Below are 13,390 nucleotides of genomic sequence, written 5' to 3'. Positions count from 1 at the left end.
AGCGTAGGGTTGGGCGAGTACCAGACTGTTTTACTGATAAGGTAGTTTAGTTACATGGTCAGAACAGATTTTTATAAGTCTCAGTCTGAGTAGCAGAGAAGGCAATGGCACCCCACTCCAGTACTCTTGCCTGGAAAATCCCATGGATGGAGGAGCCTGGTGGGCCACAGTCCATGGGGTCGCTGAGAGTCAGACACGACTGAGCGACTTCACTTTCACTTTTCAGTCTTATGCATTGGAGAAGGAAATGGCAACCCACTCCAGTGATCTTGCCTTGAGAATCCCAGGGACAGGGGAGCCTGGTGGGCTGCTGTCTATGGGGTCGCACAGAGTCGGACACGACTGAAGCGACTTAGCAGCAGCAGCAGCAGTCTGAGTAGAATTTCAGGACCATGGAAAGTGAGAGGCTATATAGCCAGAAATGTCGATGAGATAGCTGTTTTTAGTAGTTTGAAGCAGAGATGATGTGACTGTCACAGGGACTAGTCCGTGGGGTGGAGAGGATGATGGGTATTTAGCTTTTTCAGATTATTTAGACAATAAGTAGATCAGCTAGGTAGCACATGCCAAATAATAGGATAAAGGAAGGAGGGAACAACTGCAGGCAACATAAACTGCTGGATGGTAATGAGGAAATGGAGAAAGAAGGGGTGAATCAGAGGGAAGATATTCTTTATTGTTTTGACAGATCATGGCGAGAGCAACAGAAGAAACTGGGAAATTTTGGAATTCTTTTCAGAGTTTTTAACCTGAATCAAGAGTGATGAATTAAAATTTTAAGTGGAGAAGAATGAGATTCTTAGGGGTTTTGTTGGACTTTTCATATACTCCAGTCTTTTAAACATATGAAAGTGCAGGACGGGAGTGAAGATCTGTCTTTGTGTTAGGGTTGTGTGTGTGTGTGTGTGTGTGTGTGTGTGTTAGTCTCTCAGTTGTGTCTGACTCTTTGTGGCCCCATGGACTGCAGCCTGCCAGGCTCCTCTGTCTATGGCATTCTCCAGCCAAGAATCCTGGAATGGGTTGCCATGCCCTCCTCCAGGGGATCTTTACCACTCAGGGATCAAACCCAAGTCTCTTCTGTCTCTTGCATTGCCAGGCGGGTTCTTTACCACTGATGCCACCTGGGAAGCTGTATTGGGATAACCACTGATATTTACAGAATGAGTTTTAGAAGAAGAGTAGGGTAGGTGTTCCAGAGAATAGATAGGAAGAAAAAGAAAACTTCAAGTTTCATTTCTTCCAAAGGAACACACTATATTTTCTGGATACCTATGAGGCATGTTATTTGTGGAAGCAGAAAATTAGGGTCTGAGGAAAAGAATTGGGGTTCTAGGCAGTGACATTGCTGAGTGGATGCAGCCTGGTTGTTGTTAGGAGATATTATATGTGAGCTTTTTCAGATTATTTAGCTATGTTTTTGTTTTGTTTTAAATTTTCCTCTGAAACTGGTAGTCCATATAGGGCCATTAAGTAATGTGTTATGTTTTATTTTAATGCCATATATGAATACTCTGGGGACTATGACTTACTTGAAAATAGAAATTGTATGTATGTCTTAGATTTTTGTCTAAAACATGAATTTTCTCCAGCTTATAATGGAGAAAAGGCAAAATCACTCTACCCAGAGAGAAAGTGACTGTGCTGTGTTTTCTTAGCTCTTCAGGAAGCTGCAGCAAGGTTTGAGGAGTTGAAGGCCCAAAAAGAGCTAAGACAGCTGCAGGAAGATCGAAAGAATGACAAGAAGCCACCACCTTACAAACATATAAAGGTGAGAACAGACTTCAGGAGAGACCATGTGATAGCTTGCCCGCTTCCCACTCTGTTCATGGTGAGAACTGGAGGCACAAACACAGTTGCTTTTAGGTAGAGGCATGAGCTTAAAGGAATACAAGAGAAAAGTGCCAGAGGACCATTTTTAGCACATTGTTTGTATTGATATTTTATAAAATCAACTGTCTGATGATACTGTTTTATTGTTGCTTTGGAAAGTCTTCATAAAGTGAATGGAATAGATTCTGTTCACAGTCAGCATCTTGCAGTTTGAACGGCAGGCACCAAAGAGCCATGATAAATGACAAACGGCCCTGAGATAGTGTGAATAATACACATGATAATTTCTTCTGGTAGTAGCTGATACTAAAGATATTTTAGGTGACTAGTCTGACTAGAATTCCCAAAGTCACAAGAATTCATATTAAGTGTACTTAGGTATGCTAGTCTACTTGGTAAAAGAGTCATTGTCATTTATCATCTGGGTCTGGTAGACCTTTTGTATTTGTATATTGTTAAGTCATTTTTATAAAGAATTTACAGAGGTAAAAATAAAGGAATAGTGAGGAACAAACATATTAGAACTCTTAGTGAAGTATTTGAAGTGAAGTGAAGTCGCTCAGTCGTGTCCGACTCTTTGTGACCCCATGGACTGTAGCCTACCAGGTTCCTCCATCCATGGGATGTTCCAGGCAAGAATACTGGAGTGGGGTGCCATTTCCTTCTCCAGGGGATCTTCCCGACCCAGGGATTGAACCCGGGTCTCCTGCATTGTAGGGAGACGCTTTACCATCTGAGCTACTAGGGAAGCCCAGTGAAATATTTAGTAAGTACTAAAACATCTTTTTGAAAACCTTTTAATCAAGTTAGTTTTGGTGCTCAAATACCAGACCACATGAAAGAATACTGTAAGCTCTATTAACAAAATGAAATTGCCCAAGTTCTTGTTGTGAAATGTTTGTCATTCCTGGATAAGACAACTATATATATTTATTTTTGTCATTGGTAATGAATTAGTTGTGTACTCATTGATTTTTTTTTTTTTTTTTTTTGAGTTTCTGAAGTCTGAGGTTTTCACTTAGAGATCAATTTCACCACCATTTTTAGAATCTAGTGTGTTTAAGTGTCCCAGATATTCTGTGGGACATTCTTAAACTATTTTGTTATTTATCTGAAGTTCAAATTCAGTTGTATGTCCTAGATTTTTACTTGCTAAGTCGAACAGTCCCACTAAAGGTATACTGATATTATCTCCTGTCTTCTCTGCTTTCTGGAAAGATATTATAGTACTTTGAGTAATGCCGTGCAGAAACTAAACTGTGCCTGTTTCACTGTCCCATCAAGCCTTTACGATTCTGTCATTCTTCCACATATTTTTGTCTTTTTTAGAATAGTTGGGAATCATTGAGTAGCAAAATGGGGTGATGAAATAGTAAAGAATTATGAGATACAGGAAAAGGAAACACTTAACATTTAGTGTTTAGAACACTGAAACTCCATAATGAAGCTTAAATTTATGAAAGAGTGTAATGGATCTGCCTGGTAGTATGCAATATAGAATGAGTTAAAATATCAATCCTTACAAATAGTTAAAACTATTGGAAAAGAAAAAAGGAAACTTAAAATCGCATAGTCTGAGAGTTAAATGGAGTTAATTGTTCATGGAGACATAACACTGAATTGTAGTTCATCCTCAATAAAAGGGAAAGTAATTCCTGTTTCCACAGTCGTAGATGTCACACATAACAGAAGTTAGGCACTTCAGGGTAGCTTGTCAACCATATTGAACCTGAGTATTGAGAGACCAACTAATGTCCTGTGTGATCTAATCATAAAATTTAGACACCACCTTCTTTCTCCACCTTTAAAACAAAGATGTATTTCCAGGGAAAAGATTAAACCAGGGGTTGGTAAATTATAGTCCCAACTCTGGCCTAGAAGAACTTTTTTTTTCTAAAGAGTTTTTTCTAACACATGAAGATTTTATGAAATTCAAATATTAGTGTCCATAATTAAAGCTTTATTGGCACCCAGCCATGCTTGTTCATGTACATGTGGTCTGCTCCTTCTTTGGAGCTGCAGTGACAGTTGAGCAACATGCACCAGAGATCTATGTCCTGAAGACATAAAATATTTACTGTCTGACCCTTTACAGAAAAGGTTTGTCAATCCCTGGCCCAGAGTGAGTGTAAATGCTACAATTATATATCTATGTTGTTCTTACTTAACCATGTATGGGGTTTTGTCTTGCTTTATATTATGTTAGGCAAGAAACTTATTTGAGATTAATACCAGTTTAGATCAGATGTCAAGGAAGAATGATTGAAACATACCTTTATGTAGAAAAAAGGAGTAGGATGCAACTATTTTGAATGGGGAGTGTCAGGTAAAGATAACCTTGAATCAAGGTGACTATTCAGATGGCCCTATGTGGAACCAGGTGATTGAGCTCAGCCCTGGTCTGCCACCTTGGAGTTTGCCTTAGTAGGTCTGTGGTTTGCAGTGGCATGTGGTGAGAGTGCTCCTCCATTGCCAAGCATTTACCAGTATTTTGAAGAAGCTGGGAAGAGATCTGGCAGTGAGACTTACTGTCATTTTAAGTTGTTATGGAGAACATATGAAGACAGTATATTTTTACACACAGATTGTAGATTATTCCCCACAACAGTCTTTGAATTTAGGTCTTGCAAGTAAAAATTGACTCACCAAATAATGCAATTCCTGAACAATCAAATTTTACATATAGGATAGGTTTTTGAAGACTTGTGATTTCACTGTTCGCATTTAGATAATATCAAGTATGGCGAACTCGTTCCTTTAATTTTATTGAAGTGTAGTTGATTTACAGTGTTGTGTTAATTTCTGCCTATGGCAAAATGAATCAGTTTTATATATATAAAACATGGATTTTCATTATGGTTTATCACAGGGTATTGAGTATTGTTCCCAGTGCTATGTAGTAGAACCTTGTTGTTTATCCATCCTATATATAATAGTTTGCATCTGCTAATCCCAGACTCCCAATCCCCCACCCCTGGCTATGTAGCTGGACACATAGGGTCTGAGTTCCCCTACCAGGGATTGAACCACCGACCCCTGCATTGGAAGCGTTGAGTCTCCCACTGGACCACCAGGGAGGTCCTCAGGACTCATTCTTATAGTGCACAAATCTCTCTCTATTGTGGAATGTCTACTTTTTTCCAACACTGTTGTTAGTATCTAATGGCTTCAGTATCACAGAAATTGGCCTTTGTTTTACCACACTGGATATTCAGTACTAGCACCACTAAAAATGAATGCTTAGGTCACATTGCTGTAGTCTATTAAAAAGATTTCAACTTGTGATAGTCAATTTTAAAATATATCTTCACATTTTGTAACTCAATTACTCAGAGACTGTTTCATGTTTAAGATTTACCACTTGAGAAGGGTGAATTTTTTTTTTTAATATAGCAGCTAACGTGGCGCCACCATGTGGCAGTAGCGGAAACTCAAATTTACAATTGACTTCTCTTGTTTAGTTGCTCAGTTGTGTCCGACTGTTTTGTGATCCCATGGACTGTAGCCTGCCAGGCTCCTCTCTCCATGGATTTTCCTGGCAAGAATACTGGAGTGGATTACCATTTCCTTCTCCATGGGATCTTCCCCGACCCAAGGATGGAACTCTTGTCTCCAGAATTGGCAATCGGTTTCTTTGCCACTGAGCTACCAGGGAAACCCAGGCTTGAAATTATGAATTTTTTAGAAATGATTTATTTTTAAATGTTTATTTAGACTGTGCTGGGTCTTTGTTGCTATGCAGGCTTTTCTCTATCTTCGTTATGCATGGGACAAACAGGGGCTATTCTTCTTTCAATGTGAGGGCTTCTCACTGCGGTGGCTTCTCTTGTTTTGGAGCGTGGGCTGTAGGCTGTGTAGGTTTCTATAGTTGTGGCACGTGGGCTCAGTAATTGTGGCTCCCAGCTCTAGAGCACAGGCTTAATAGTTGTGGTGCATGGACTTAGTTGCTCTGTGGCGTGTGGGATCTTTCCACATCGGGGATCGGACCCATGTCTCCTGCATTGGAAGGCAGATTCTTATCCACTGGGCCACTGGGGTAGCCCAGAGATGATTTTTTTTTTTTTTCTATTTGTGGTATTTATATTTTATGTATTGAGTGAGGCTTTATTTTTTTATCAAACTACCTAGATTTTTATTTCCTTCACCTTTTTAATTGTGGTAAAAATATAGATGCATAAAGTTTTTTTTTTATCTTAACCATATTTAACTATACATTTCAGTGGCATTAAATGCATTCATGTGTATAACTATTGCCATTATCTCTTTGTATCTAAGTGGTATAAGTATTTGTTTGTTTTGACTGACTTATTTCGTTTAACATAATGTCCTCCAGGTTTATCCATGTTGCGTATTGTGTGTCAAATTTCCTTCATTTTTAGGCTGAATAATACTCCGTTATTTTTACCACATTTTGCTTATCCATTCATGTACTGGTGGACACTTGAATTGTTGCCATATTTTAGATGTTATGAATAATCCTGCTAAATCTTGATAATTCAAAATCATGTAAAATGTGATGTGCAACTTTAAAGAAATCTGCCTTTCACAGGCCCTGAACTGTCCTGCGTCGACTTGCCTGATGTACTGTAGTATGTGTTTCTTCTCCAGGTGAACCGTCCTATTGGCAGGGTACAGATCTTCACTGCAGACTTGTCTGAGATCCCCCGTTGCAACTGTAAAGCCACGGATGAGAACCCCTGCGGCATAGACTCTGAGTGCATCAACCGCATGCTGCTGTATGAGTGCCACCCTACCGTGTGCCCTGCTGGAGGTCGCTGCCAGAACCAGTGCTTTACCAAGCGCCAGTACCCAGAGGTGGAAATTTTTCGCACATTACAGAGGGGCTGGGGTCTCCGAACAAAAACAGATATTAAAAAGGTGAGGAAACTTAATCTTCAGTTTTTTTTCCTTCTTTGCAATTGCTTAATACAAGTAATTTTTCTGATTAACAATAAAGTGTAAGGATTAGCCTTATTATAATGTCTTGCCATATCCTTCCAAAATTGAGAGACTTGTAGACTGCTGCTGCTGCTGCTGCTAAGTCGCTTCAGTTGTGTCCAACTCTGTGGGACCCCATAGACGGCAGCCCACTAGGCTCCTCTGTCCCTGGGATTCCCCAGGCAGGAACACTGGAGCGGGTTGCCATTTCCTTCTCCAGTGCATGAAAGTGAAAAGTGAAAGTGAAGTCGCTCAGTTGTGCCTGACTCTTAGCCACCCCATGAACTGGAGCCTACCAGGCTCCCCCATCCATGGGATTTTTCAGGCAAGAGTACTGGAGTGGGGTGCCATTGCCTTCTCCGACTAGTAGACTAGATGGTCTCTTTTCTGTATGATGTTTCACTTACTGATCATGTTCATTATGCATGAGGATGAAAAAAATGAGGGAAATTCATAGAGATACTATGGTTTTGTCCACTCATTTGTGGAAATCCTGTAACTTGTAGTTAAGAGAGAGAATAGAAAGAGTGTGATACAGGTGTTAATCATCAGCTAATGAAATAAAGTTTATTTTTACTTAGAGCAAAATAGGTTTGGGTTCATAGAACATGAAGGAAAAGAGGATTAGGTCTTCTCTAATGAAAATGCAGCAACATCTTCAACTTGAAACTTGGAAGGACCTACAAATTTCTGATAAATAGATAGTATTATACAGTCTCTGGAAGAAGGCAATGGCACCCCACTCCAGTACTCCTGCCTGGAAAATCCCATGGACAGATGACCTGGAGGGCTGCAGTCCAAGGGGTCGCTGAGGGTCAGACACGACTGAGCGACTTCACTTTCACTTTTCACTTTCATGCATTGGAGAAGGAAATGGCAACCCACTCCAGTGTTCTTGCCTAGAGAATCCCAGGGACGGGGGAGCCTGGTGGGCTTCCGTCTATGGGGTCGCACAGAGTCGGACACGACTGAAGTGACTTAGCAGCAGCATACAGTCTCTGAGTGGAATAAATCATATTTGACATTTGAATGTAATAAGTCTTACTCTGGTTATATTTTCTGAAGAATTTTATTGAAGTTTATTTCTAGGAAAGGAGGTGAATATGACTTGGTTGGTCTCCTTTAGTCATTTGCTGAGTAACTATTGTATATCTCCTTTGTGCCAGGCATGTTGCTGTGTGATGCAGTGTTCTGTAAGAAAGACATGTTTGATACTTTTCTAAAGTTTACTTTCTAGATGGAGAGAGATATTGAACAAGTAATCACTCACTGTGGAAGCATAAAGGGTTCTGTAGGCATGTGACTAAGGGCCTGAAGCTAGCTTATCTCTGAGAATATTTTAAATTGAGACTTGAAAGATAAATAGTTGTTGGCTTAAGCTGGTGAAATATTTTAGCATTTCGGGTAGAGGGGACAGCACATGAGAAAACCAGTATGACCGTAGTATACTGAATCATTAGGACAGCCGTTTGAAATGTGGATGGGCAGTAGGCAGGGTATGTTCCATGAAAAAAGAATATAGTTTGGGAAAATTGACTTTTAGGTTCTTAGGTAAAGGGATAAACCATTATAGTGAAGCTTTAGTTTATTTAACATCCATTTTGATTGATCTTAAGGTGAATTCCAAGTTTTCTGCTGCTGGCTGTGGTATGAGTGGGGAGATCATTCTTATTGTTTAATAGTTGAAGCATCATATTTATGTTTTATCTTGAATAAGTGAAGTGAATGTGTTAGTCGCTTAGTCCTGTCTGACTCTATAGCCCCCCAGGCTCCTCTGTCCATGGAATTCTCTAGGCAAAACTAATGGAGTAGCCATTCCCTTCTCCAGGGGACCTGATCTGGGGATCAAACCTGGGTCTCCTGCATTGCATGCAGATTCTTTGCCATCTGAGCCACGACCTTTGTTAAGTACAAAAGTACAGAGTGAAGTCACTCAGTCATGTCTGACTCTGCGATTCCATGGACTGTAGCCTACCAGGCTCCTCCATCCATGGAACTTGCCAGGCAGGTGTACCGGAGTGGATTGCCATTTCCATCTCCAGGGGATCTTCCCAACCCAGGGATTGAACCCAGGTCTCCTGCGTTGCAGGCAGACACTTTACTGTCTAAGCTACCAGGGAAGCTTTTGTGAATCTATTACTTTCTTTAATTTTTTAAAAATAAGGTATACCTATGAGCACTGTTGGCACTTTTTGCCATTTAAGTCATTTCTCGTTCCAGGGTGAATTTGTGAATGAATATGTGGGTGAGCTAATAGATGAAGAAGAGTGCAGAGCTCGAATCCGTTATGCCCAAGAACATGATATCACTAATTTTTATATGCTAACTCTAGACAAAGTAAGTAATAGAAAGTGCTATTTCCACTGTTATAAGATTGTTTTTAATTAGTGTTGTCCCAGCTATTCTGTGTAGGCATGTCATACATGCCTAAAAAGGGTTTTACTGCATAAAACAGTGTCTTTCCCCCATGTTCATAGGAATTGCTTGATCAGGGTCCTGGAGTTGGATAAGGTTACTCATCTCTAGCTGTATATCCATGAGCAAAAGGCACTAAAACTGCTTTTTTTTCAACTGTCCAACATAAGTTTGGGATGAGTTCTTTTAGTGTTTTTCCTATAAGATTAAAACTTGAAGCCAGAAAAATAAATAATAATAATTTTACTGTTTATTTTACAGATTGAAACACTGATTTGTTAATACTTAGTTAGTACATTGAGTAAGTCATAAAAATTGACTATAGAACTCATCTTACAAACCCAAGTCAGCTCTCCAATTATTGAAATTTCTGATGAGCTGTGTTCCATTGGTGTCTAGAATTATATTTGGGATTTTTAATTTTTTTCCATATGTCATTTCCAACATGTTTCATATTTCTTTTTTAAAATTTATTATTTTAAAAATATTTTATTGAAGTATAGTTGATTTACAATGGTGTGTTAATTTCTGTACAGCAGAGTAATTCAGTTATACATATACATATGTTTTTCCATTATGATTTATCACCGGATATTAAATATAGTTTCCTATGCTGTATATAGTAGGACCTTGTTGCTTCTGGGATTTATTTCTAATTCTGGCATCCTAATGCATTTTGTTTCTGTGTACACTGAGATTCTTCCTTGTACGTGAGTATTGGGTTCTGTTAGGTTTTGCCCTGTCCCCAGCTTTTATAATAGACTTTTCTTAGTGTGAAACTTTGTATTTACCCAGTTGTACTTTGATGGTTTGTGAGATCCTCAGCTCAAGGTTCTCTGATCATTTGGGATGAGGTCTGGATGTCATTATTAAAATCTTAGGTGATTACTAATGTATAGCCAGGGTTCAGAAGAGGATACACCTAGAGGGCTGTTACTACATAGATTGCTGTGCCTCAGAGTTCCTGCTTTAGTATCTCTGAAGTGCCACCAAAGACTTTGCGTTTTTAGTGGATTCCGAGGTGGTGATACTAGAGCTAGTCTAGGCACTACATTCTGGAAGAGTCAAAGTTTACAAATAGAAACTCCAGCTTATTAAAATACTCTAATTTTACTCAGTAATAGTGGAGGTCTGCTGAACAGCATCTCTTGGAATTCTAGGACCGGATTATTGATGCTGGCCCCAAAGGAAACTATGCTCGATTCATGAATCATTGCTGCCAGCCTAACTGTGAAACACAGAAGTGGTCTGTGAATGGAGACACCCGGGTTGGCCTTTTTGCCCTGAGTGACATTAAAGCAGGTAAGACTCATTTAAGGATTTTGGAACCAGGACTAGGACCAGTTTTTATTATCTAAAAACCCCATTTGTCCTGTAATCCAAAATGAGGCTGCAAACCCCCGAGGACACAAGGAGACTATATTGGTGGTGCCTGGCGGGTACCAGGTCTATTCTTATTGGTGGTGGAATGATAAGATACATGTAACCTGAAATTTACCATTTTAGACATTTTAAAGTGTGCCGTTCAGTGGCGTTTAAGTCCATTCACATTGTTGTACAACTATCACTACCATTCATCTCCAGCACTTTTTCTTTTCCTGAACTGAAGATACCCATTAAACAAAAATTCCCTCTTTCCCAACTTGCCCAGCCTCTAGTGACCACCATTTTACCTTCTGGGTCTTATTTTTTAGCTGCTCTAGGAATCTCATGTAAGTGCAGTTATATAATACTTGTTTTGTTGTGACTAACTAATTTTATTTAGCATGATGGTTTGGGCATGCTCTCCAGGCGCACCATGCAGCTTGCAGGATCTTAGCTCTCCAACCAGGGATTGAACCTGGGGCTGTGACATTGAAAGCACTGACTCCTAACCACTGAAGTGCCAGATAATTCCCTGTATGGTTTTAAAGGAATGAATTTCCAGACCTTTCCATAACTTACATGAACTCCATAAAAATCGGGCTGCCTTAAAAATCGTCAGCATCTAGGTTTCCTTTCACAGTTGACTTTCATCCATTTTGTAAACCAAATAGCCACCTCTCACCCATCTGAACTTTATGGTTTATGAGCCCAAAGCTAAGAAAAACAAAATCCCTCACCTCTTGGGTGTCAAAGAACTGGACATTTGGAGAATGCACTTTTATGTTGTGGCTGTCCTGGATGCCCATGCCTCTGCGAGTTCAGAGTGAAGAAGTGAGGCTGTTGTGTTCAGCACAATATTCAGATGTTTAGTTAAACTGGAAGTACATCTGGTAAGGCTGAGAGGTTTGAACGTAAACGTATATGATGGATATTTTCCATAAATTAAAGCAGCTTAATATTTAGTGTCAAGGTTTTTATGAAAAATTTGAAATATATGACATGCTCTAAATTTTTTTTTTAATATTTAGACTTATATAAAGTTTGAGTGTAAGGATATACCTAATTTTTCAAAGTAAGTTTTTGCAGGAATACTAGCAAAGTGTTTAAAGATCACTCTCCCAGGTGGTGCTACTGGTAAAGAATCCTCCTGCCAGTACTGGAGACATAAGAGATGCAGGTTCGATCCCTGGGTGGGAACGATCCCCCTGGAGGAGGGCATGGCAACCCACTCCAGTATTCCTGCCTGGAGAATCCCATGGATAGAGGAGCCTGGTGGGCTACAGTCCATGGGGTTGCACAGAGTCAGACACGACTGAGAGACTGAGCACGTGTGCACACATACACTGTCTCTCTCTCTCTACTACCCGCCCCACCCCCGCCACCAACTCAAAATGAGACTGGCCTGAGTAGGGTTTTTTTTCCTCTCGTCAAAACAGACTTTACTGGTGGAGCCCCTGGCGGCCCCCGTCCCTGGGTGCCCACCCTGTGCTCAGCAGGCAACCGCTGCGGCATTGTTACCCTGAGTTCTGGCTTTGCTGTTGTTGCACCTTGGAGGGCAACTCGCAACTTGGACAGTTCATAATTGACAGTAGCATAGTCCAGTGATTCTCAAAGTGGAAATCCTATATGAGCCCAGTCAGTGTTATTCATGTTTACCTCAAGAAACACTAATCGAAATAAAGAGTAATTTGGTCAGCTTTTTGTCTGTTGCCTTTTTTTTCATCTGTAGAAAACCTCTCCTCTCTTCTTCTCCCCTCCTCCCCCATATATTTTTTCTCTTTAATTTAAATATACTGCTGCCCAGGAGTCTTTTAGGCTCTTTAGAATTTTAAAATTTGACAGTTTTCCTGTTTTTAAAATTGAGCCACTAGTTCCTTTCTCCTGTTTTGCATTGCTTCATATAAGGTATTAAATGATGAAAGTAACAATATTTGAGCATCACTGTGCACTTGTGTTCTGCTGACTAAATGAAACTGATTTTTAAAATCATAATGTGTATCAGGTTTTTAGAATGGATGGCTTCAGAGTAAATTGGGTAGATTTCTGATTTGTAAGAGGAATTATCAACTGAACGCTGTTAAGAGCTACGTTTATCAGATGCCAAACTTTGTTCCAAGCTTGCTGTTTAATCCTTACAAAATGAAAGTGAAGTTGCTCAGTTGTGTCTGACTCTTTGTGACCCCATGGACACCAGACTCCTCCATCCATGGGATTTTCTAGGCAAGGGTATTGAAGTGGGTTGCCATTTCCTTCTCCAGGGAATCTTCCCAACCCAGGGATCAAACCCAGGTCTCCTGCATTGTAGACAGAGACTTTACTGTCTGAGCCACCAGGGAAGTCCAATCCTTAAAAAAGTACTATAAATTATGTGTTATCATACCTGTGTTATCTGCATTCTTTGCCCTTTCTCTGTCCATCTTTTATCTGTTTTTCTCTCTAATCACCCTAGGGGAAGAAGGGGCAGTGTTCCTCTGTATTAATTATTCAAATGTTAGTCATATGACTTCAGTGCCTATCTCTGTCCTGACTGCTTTTAGTACCACACTTCCACTTCAGACTTTAGTCTGTGTCTGTGGGGATGCCTGTTCTACCATGTGCAGCCACAAATTTCTCTGCTCCTAGCGCTGTATGGGAACTGACTGACGTTGTTCCTGTCCTCCCAAACTGCAGGGGTATCTTCAACGTGTTGTTCTCATTCCTTGTTTCTCTCTTCTCCAGTGCCCTTTGTTCTCCCCCCAGATTGCAGATATCTGTATTTTGGACTCTTTTCTAGAATGGCTTTCCTGTATGCACACTGATAACCTCTGATTAACCCCTCCTGTAGTTTTGTTTGTGTAGTGGA

At 40.1% G+C, this 13,390-nt stretch overlaps 1 protein-coding gene across 12 annotated transcripts in view; it reads left to right on the top strand.

The window, feature by feature from the left end:
- The window catches only part of NSD1 (nuclear receptor binding SET domain protein 1), a 154,026-nt gene that overhangs the window by 129,030 nt on the left and 11,606 nt on the right, over positions 1-13,390 (top strand). For all 12 annotated transcript variants that reach the window (XM_044947771.1, XM_044947773.1, XM_044947770.1 and 9 more), the window contains 4 exons: positions 1,656-1,768; positions 6,439-6,708; positions 8,989-9,105; positions 10,344-10,485. In XM_044947771.1, coding sequence (XP_044803706.1) covers positions 1,656-1,768; positions 6,439-6,708; positions 8,989-9,105; positions 10,344-10,485 — 642 coding nt within the window. The remainder of the gene's footprint in view (positions 1-1,655; positions 1,769-6,438; positions 6,709-8,988; positions 9,106-10,343; positions 10,486-13,390) is intronic.

The sequence above is a fragment of the Bubalus bubalis genome, chromosome 9 (genome assembly GCF_019923935.1).
Source record: "Bubalus bubalis isolate 160015118507 breed Murrah chromosome 9, NDDB_SH_1, whole genome shotgun sequence".
In the NCBI taxonomy this organism is placed as follows: Eukaryota; Metazoa; Chordata; class Mammalia; order Artiodactyla; family Bovidae; genus Bubalus; species Bubalus bubalis.
The sequence above is the reverse complement of the archived record's forward strand: the minus strand, read 5'-3'. Positions and strand labels throughout refer to the sequence as shown.